Source organism: Saccoglossus kowalevskii, chromosome 8, assembly GCF_978046115.1.
Source record: "Saccoglossus kowalevskii chromosome 8, keSacKowa6.1, whole genome shotgun sequence".
NCBI lineage: Eukaryota > Metazoa > Hemichordata > Enteropneusta > Harrimaniidae > Saccoglossus > Saccoglossus kowalevskii.
The window spans coordinates 37,754,463-37,762,552 of record NC_140648.1 but is presented as its reverse complement, the minus strand read 5'-3'; the positions used below and the strand labels follow the sequence as shown (position 1 = coordinate 37,762,552).

The 8,090-nt window shown below is 39.2% G+C and overlaps 1 protein-coding gene across 1 annotated transcript; it reads left to right on the top strand.

The window, feature by feature from the left end:
• Window positions 1-5,392: 5,392 nt before the first annotated feature.
• LOC146740165 (uncharacterized) lies at window positions 5,393-7,864 on the top strand. The gene is made up of 2 exons (XM_085502858.1): window positions 5,393-6,241; window positions 7,808-7,864. Exons 1-2 carry the CDS (start codon window positions 5,393-5,395, stop codon window positions 7,862-7,864), a joined length of 906 nt encoding a protein of 301 aa, XP_085358984.1.
• Window positions 7,865-8,090: the final 226 nt, after the last annotated feature.

Below are 8,090 nucleotides of genomic sequence, written 5' to 3'. Positions count from 1 at the left end.
CACAGAGGGTACACCTGATCTTGCACTAGCCGATTGTATGTATCTTCTGTTTGAAACTGTTCTTGTACCCACTCCCAATGACATACCTTGTTATGGCAGAGTGGTTTTACCAATTTTATTGGTTGTATGTATCTTCTGTTTGAAACTGTTTTTGTACCCTCTCCCAATGACATACCTTGTTATGGCAGAGTGGTTTTACCAATTTTATTGGTTGTATGTATCTTCTGTTTGAAACTGTTCTTGTACCCACTCCCAATGACATACCTTGTTATGGCAGAGTGGTTTTACCAATTTTATTGGTTGTATGTATCTTCTGTTTGAAACTGTTTTTGTACCCTCTCCCAATGACATACCTTGTTATGGCAGAGTGGTTTTACCAATTTTATTGGTTGTATGTATCTTCTGTTTGAAACTGTTCTTGTACCCACTCCCAATGACATACCTTGTTATGGCAGAGTGGTTTTACCAATTTTATTGGTTGTATATATCTTCTGTTTGAAACTGTTTTTGTTCCCTCTCCCAATGACATACCTTGTTATGGCAGAGTGGTTTTACCAATTTTATTGGTTGTATATATCTTCTGTTTGAAACTGTTTTTGTACCCTCTCCCAATGACATACCTTGTTATGGCAGAGTGGTTTTACCAATTTTATTGGTTGTATGTATCTTCTGTTTGAAACTTCTTTTGTACTCTCTCCCAATGACATACCTTGTTATGGCAGAGTGGTTTTACCAATTTTATTGGTTGTATATATCTTCTGTTTGAAACTGTTTTTGTACCCTCTCCCAATGACATACCTTGTTATGGCAGAGTGGTTTTACCAATTTTATTGGTTGTATGTATCTTCTGTTTGAAACTTCTTTTGTACCCTCTCCCAATGACATACCTTGTTATGGCAGAGTGGTTTTACCAATTTTATTGGTTGTATGTATCTTCTGTTTGAAACTGTTTTTGTACCCTCTCCCAATGACATACCTTGTTATGGCAGAGTGGTTTTACCAATTTTATTGGTTGTATGTATCTTCTGTTTGAAACTGTTTTTGTACCCTCTCCCAATGACATACCTTGTTATGGCAGAGTGGTTTTACCAATTTTATTGGTTGTATGTATCTTCTGTTTGAAACTGTTTTTGTACCCTCTCCCAATGACATACCTTGTTATGGCAGTGTGGTTTTACCAATTTTATTGGTTGTATGTATCTTCTGTTTGAAACTGTTCTTGTACCCTCTCCCAATGACATACCTTGTTATTGCAAAGTGGTTTTACCAATTTTATTGGTTGTATGTATCTTCTGTTTGAAACTGTTTTTGTACCCTCTCCCAATGACATACCTTGTTATGGCAGAGTGGTTTTACCAATTTTATTGGTTGTATGTACCGGCTGTTTGAAACTGGAAGGTTATTATTTTTAGTTAGCATGCATTTTGTTTTGTTAAACATTTATTATTATTTAATTGTCTGTACAAAATTAATTCTGTTTATTCATAATTACGTGCATGTAATTTTTAACGGTATCCTTTTCACTTCTATTGTTGCCATTACCAGGGTTTTTTATCATGCGATAGAATATTTAGTACAGTTTATTGTCTGTCAATAATTTATTTTGTCAACAGTATGCCACCAAAGCGTACAGCACCAGTCACCAGGGCAGCTACAGCAAAGCGTTAGGCAGCGACAACCACATTTTCTGATCCACTGGAAACATCAAGTAATCCTTCTGCGGTGCTGCAAGTCCCCACTACCAATCAACAAGGTGAACTGCGAGCTGCTGCAGTCACAACACGTAATAATGCTGCAGAGCAACACTTGGACCCAGAAGGGTTAGCAGCCTCTGTCTCATGTGCAGTCGTTCAAGGTTTGAAGGATGCTGGTCTTTGCAACGTTGCAAGCCCAGCAGCAGCTACTGCATCTCAAGTCGTCCAACCAATTGTCAATGACATTATGGGTAATTGACAGGGGGTTCAGGCTGCCAGACAGCCACTGGATCAGATTAGTGATTTGTCTGTAATTCAGGTTACACAGCAACCTATAATTCAGGATTCAGAGAGAGAGAGAGAGCTACAGCCAACCACACTGTTCACTAGCCAGTCTGTACCTTTGGTAGCAAGGGTGTCAGATAAGGTTAAATCTAAAATCTGGGCAGGTGATTATATTGATTTCGCTACTCTGCTTAGTAATCCCTCCCTGCGGGATGGTAGGTACACCGTTGCATTATCTGATGGTGTGGGTAGACCTCAGCTTTGTCTTGAGCCCGCTGCTAGTACTAAGAAAATTGCGTCAATTGAGCAGTGGATTTCTGCATTTAACATTTTTGTAGCAATGTATACTCTAAAGAAGCCTGAGGATATTTCAGGTCTTATGAAATATGGAGAGGTGGTGGGTGACCTGGCAGCCAAAAAGGCTGGCTGGATGTTTTATGATGAACAATTTCGCTTTTTAAAGCAGTCAACCCCACTACCCTGGGACCAGACACACTGGGAATTATGGTTACAAACATTACATTTGGGGAAAAACATAACAAGTTTCGCTTAATACACCACTTATATTGTCCATCAGGCTCATCAATAAATGATGGTATTCCAGCTGAGTTGGCAAATGTTCAGTATGCCAATATTGATGATGCAGTTAAGATTATTAGGGATCTGGGTCTAGGCTGTTTCTTGGCTAAAACTGACATCAAATCAGCATTTAGAATTATTCCAGTAGCTCCACATGACCATTGTTTATTGGGTTTTAGGTGGGATGATAATTTCTTTTTCAATAGATGTCTTCCAATGGGGTGCTCAACATCATGCCGCATTTTTGAACATTTTAGTTCAGCTTTAGAGTGGATTTTTGCTTAAAGTTGTGGGTGTTGAGGCAACTATCCACATTTTAGATGATTTCTTATTTCTGGCACGAACTGGCGCTGTTTTTTCAGTTTTGTAGGCTTTTTTGGATTTGTATGCTGACCTTGGGGTTCCAATTGCACAGGAAAAGACTATGGAACCTAACACTTCCATGGTGTTTGCAGGTATTGAGTTTGACACAGTTCAAGGCAAGTGTCGACTGCCACAGGATAAATTGTTGTGTTGCCACAGCTTAATTGATACTTTCTTAGTAAGGAAAAAGGTGATACTCAAGGTGGATCAGTTCAGATCAATGGCTTATGGCATGGATACCAATCCAACCCCAATTCCATCACATTTTCTACCAGTCAATTGGAAATGCAAGTAGGCAGACTTTTACAGCAGGCTATTTGCAGTTCTTCTAGGACAACATATCAGCGTTCATGGCGGGTTTTTGCCCAATTTTTGTATAGCCAGTTGGGGCTACATTGTCCTTCATTACCACTTCCGGAAACAACCATTGCTCTGTTTATTGGCTACCTTTCTATGCAGCACCTGGCACCATCCACTGTTTCAACTTACTTGTCAGCCATTAGCTACGTTCAAAAAATTGCAGGTTTTTCAGACCCAACCAAGTCTTTTATGGTACACAAATTGGTGAAGTCATATCGAAAGTTAAAACTTCAACTGGATGACCGTCTTTCTATCACTCATGATATTTTGCATTGTCTAGTTAAGGCTATTCCACACGTTATTTCATCTGCTTATCAAGGGTGTTTATTTAGAGCAATGTTTTTAACAGCATTCCATGGGTTCCTCAGGATTAGGAAAATTACAATTAAAAATAGGCAAGATGTGGGTGGGGCCATTCTTTTCAATCAGTTGCAGTTCATTGGAACCATGGGTAAACCTCAGTCAATGAGATTAACCTTATCCAAATTTAAGCATTGCAAACCAGGCACAGCATTTGTTATTTCATTTTGTAGGAGGGAGGTGACTGACCTTCGCCTGTGCAGGCAATGTGGGATTTTTGCCAGTTACGGGGAGTAGATGCAGGCCCACTTTTTAGCCTGCCTGGAGTATTGGGCACTGGACAGGTTGATTTCACAGCTCAGCTTAGGCGTTCTCTTGAGTTTTGTGGCTTTAATGTTGATAGGTTCAAGGGACATAATTTTTGTATAGGAGCAGCCTCACAAGCTGCTTCAAATGGGTTGTCTGATGCTCAGATCTGTGTTTTAGGTAGATGGAAGTCAGATGCATTCAAGGGATATATTAGGCAACCAGTGGTATGGTAACATGTTTACAGGAATAGACGAAACATGTTTTGCACTTGAATATATGTCAGGCAGGGGCCGCTATATATGGGTGCCTTACATTGTTCTGTTTTTCCTTCTATTCGATATAGCTCAGGCAGGGGCCCCTGTATTCGGATTCAAGCAATTTAATTAGTGTTCACTTAAGTGATGTACTTTCATAAGGAGTTACCTCTGCTTCTGGTCATTTTGGGTGGGGCGGCCACACAATAGTGTGGCTTGTGGCGTTTCTGGGGCCCACACCTTTGTGGGAGATTAATTTGTGCTAAATTTTCACTGATTTATTGTTTTGAAAGTTTTCCTCGCCAGTTGACCTTTGACCTCCTTGGAGGTTTTTCTGTTGTAGTCGTTCAGTTAGGAAACTGGCGAGGGATTTTTTAAGGTTTACAAGCCTCTCATTTTTCAATAAATGTCAAGAATACTTGGCCTTTCATTCCATCTCATTTGTGTTATTGTCGTCTATCTCCCACAAACAGAGCAAAATGACCAGAAGTGGTTCTTAAGTGCAGGGATATAAAGCATAGATTATAGACAGATAATCAGATTTATATACATGCAATTGTATTTTAATACCCGTTGGAGAGCGCCCTCTATGGCTGGCGCATTCTTGTTTAATTGTGCCTTAGAGGGGGGCAGCAACATTGATCTACCTCTTTTGAACTACACCGTCGACTTGCCGGCTTGCAGTTTGTTTCTTCTACAATTTTAGTCGCCCTCCACCACCCCGTGCACCTCCATTGTAATTATGGCACAGGTGGGTGTGGGCGTTTCTGGGGCCCACACCTTTGTGGGAGATTAATTTGTGCTTAATTTTCACTTATTTATTGTTTTGAAAGTTTTCCTCGCCAGTTGACCTTTGACCTGTGACCTCCTTGGAGGTTTTTCTGTTGTAATCTTTCAGTTTGAGAAAACTGGCGAGGGATTTTTTAAGGTTTACAAGCCTCTCATTTTTCAATAAATGTCAAGAATACTTGGCCTTTCATTCCATCTCATTTGTGTTATTGTCGTCTATCTCCCACAAACAGAGCAAAATGACCAGAAGTGGTTCTTAAGTGCAGGGATATAAAGCATAGATTATAGACAGATAATCAGATTTATATACATGCAATTGTATTTTAATACCAGTTGGAGAGCACCCTCTATGGCTGGCGCATTCTCTGGGTGTACTAGAACAGTTGACCAGGTAGATTCTACAGCTAAGTTACGTATTTTCAACACTGCTGTATCGGAAACGCTTGACAAACATGCCCCATGACTGAGAAGACTGTTCACGTTCGTGTGGCCGAGCCGTGGATAAATGTTGATATTTACCACGCCCGCACTGAACGCCGTAATGCTGAACGGACGTGGCGGCGAACTGGTTTAACTGTCCATCGCCAAATCTACAAATCTAAACGAAATAAAGTTAATGATCTTATTGATGTATCACGTAGGAGTTATTTCGCTGATAAGATCGCGGATTGTAATGGTGACCAAAGAAAACTGTTTTCCATCGTAAATGGTCTTCTAGGCTCGACAAATAATTTGAATGCGTTGCCGATTCACGATAACAAAATAAATTTAGCGAATCGTTTTAGCATGTTTTTCGTGGATAAGATTAAGAAAATCAATCAAGGACTAAATCTAAATTTATTGAATGGAAACCGTTTTAACGAACTGCACAAGTTCTCTGGTGATGAATTGAAATGTTTTGAACCAGCCACGGAGGATGAAATAATTAAAATTATAAAAAAATCGTCGTCGGTTTCGTGCGATTTGGACTGTTTACCCACTAATATATTAAAAGATGAAAAGATCCTTTCTATCCTGCTTTCACCTATAACAGATATCATAAATGAATCACTTCGCACTGGAAGTGTTCCTGAGAAAATGAAATGTGCGCTGATTAAACCTCTGCTCAAGAAAGCATCGTTGGATTCAAACATGCTGAAAAATTATCGACCGATTTCTAATTTGTCTTTTATATCTAAAGTCCTTGAACGTGTCGTTGCATCCAGAGTGAAACAACATTTAGAGAATTATTCGTTGTATGAAGAGTTTCAATCAGCGTATCGGACCGCACATAGCACTGAAACGGCTCTTTTGCGGGTCGCTAACGATGTACTATGCAGTATTGATAATTCTAAGAATTCAGTTGCTCTCGTACTTTTGGATCTTTCAGCCGCTTTTGATACTGTGAATCACAGGATTCTCATCGATAGGTTGAGATCAAATTTTGGTTTAAATGGTCTCATCATCAAATGGTTTGAGTCGTATTTGAGTAACCGCATTCAAAAAGTGAAAATTGGAAATGTATTTTCTGATATGACGTCTATATTAGAAACCGGTGTTCCACAGGGCTCCGTCTTAGGGCCATTATTGTTCTCAATGTACATGCGTCCATTGGGCGAGTTATTGCGACGTCACGGCGTAAAATATCATTTTTACGCCGATGACACACAGATTTATTTATCGGTTTCTGAAGATGATCAAATTCGCGCCCGGGTGATACTTCAGACATGTATTCAAGACGTTAGCGATTGGATGTCTTGTAATTTCCTACTTTTGAATGTGTCGAAAACTGAATTTGTGTGCATGTCGTCTCGGAGATTCTCACAAGACTCGTGTCCTTTGTCTAGTATCGCAATTGGTGAAGAATTGGTTAGTGCTTCGTCAAGTGCTAGAAACTTAGGTGTCTTGTTTGATTCGCAGCTATCTATGGAAACACACATTTCTACTATTTGTAGATCTGGATATTCCCATCTAAGAAATATTAATCGTATTCGTAAATCATTATCCCAATCTGATACTGAAAAGTTGGTACATGCATTCATATCTTCTCGCTTAGACAGCTGTAATTCATTATTGTCTGGTCTCCCTGTAACTAAGATAAAACCTCTTATTCGTGTACAAAATGCAGCAGCCCGCCTTGTCACTCGTGCTCGAAAATATGACCACATTACAGACATTTTTATTAAACTTCATTGGTTACCAGTTGTACAAAGAATCAATTTCAAATTACTTTTACTAGTGTATAAATCTTTGTATGGTTTTGCCCCAAATTATCTATGTGAATTAATCGAATTTTATGTACCTAGTCGTAGTTTAAGATCTGAATCAAAGTTTCTTATTAAAACTCGTCAGGTGTGTAGTAAAAAGTCCAAGGTGTTATACAAAGACCGTGCTTTTGAAAATTTAGGTCCTAAACTTTTTAATGAATTACCTCTGTCTGTTCGTTCTAGTCCTTCAGTAGACATTTTTAAATCCAGACTGAAAACGCACTTATTTAAATGTGCTTTTAATATTTGACTGATTGTTTATTGTATCAGCGCCTTTGATCTTCATATGTTGGAATTGTTGCGCTTAATTAAATAAAGTTATTATTATTATTATTATTTAATTGTGCCTTAGAGGGGGGGCAGCAACATTGATCTACCTCTTTTGAACTACACCGTCGACTTGCCGGCTTGCAGTTTGTTTCTTCTACAATTTTAGTCGCCCTCCACCACCCCGTGCACCTCCATTGTATTTATGGCACAGGTGGGTGTGGGCGTTTCTGGGGCCCACACCTTTGTGGGAGATTAATTTGTGCTTAATTTTCACTGATTTATTGTGTTGAAAGTTTTCCTTGCCAGTTGACCTTTGACCTGTGACCTCCTTGGAGGTTTTTCTGTTGTAATCTTTCAGTTTGAGGAAACTGGCGAGGGATTTTTTAAGGTTTACAAGCCTCTCATTTTTCAATAAATGTCAATAATACTTGGCCTTTCATTCCATCTCATTTGTGTTATTGTCGTCTATCTCCCACACACAGAGCAAAATGACCAGAAGTGGTTCTTAAGTGCAGGGATATAAATGAGGCATTATTGATACATTTACTTAATGTTTTCGAAATTTAACTGGGGGATTGTCATGATAACGACTTAGGTTAAATATAAAAGCAACTCTGCCAACATTTCTTTCGGTTTCTCAA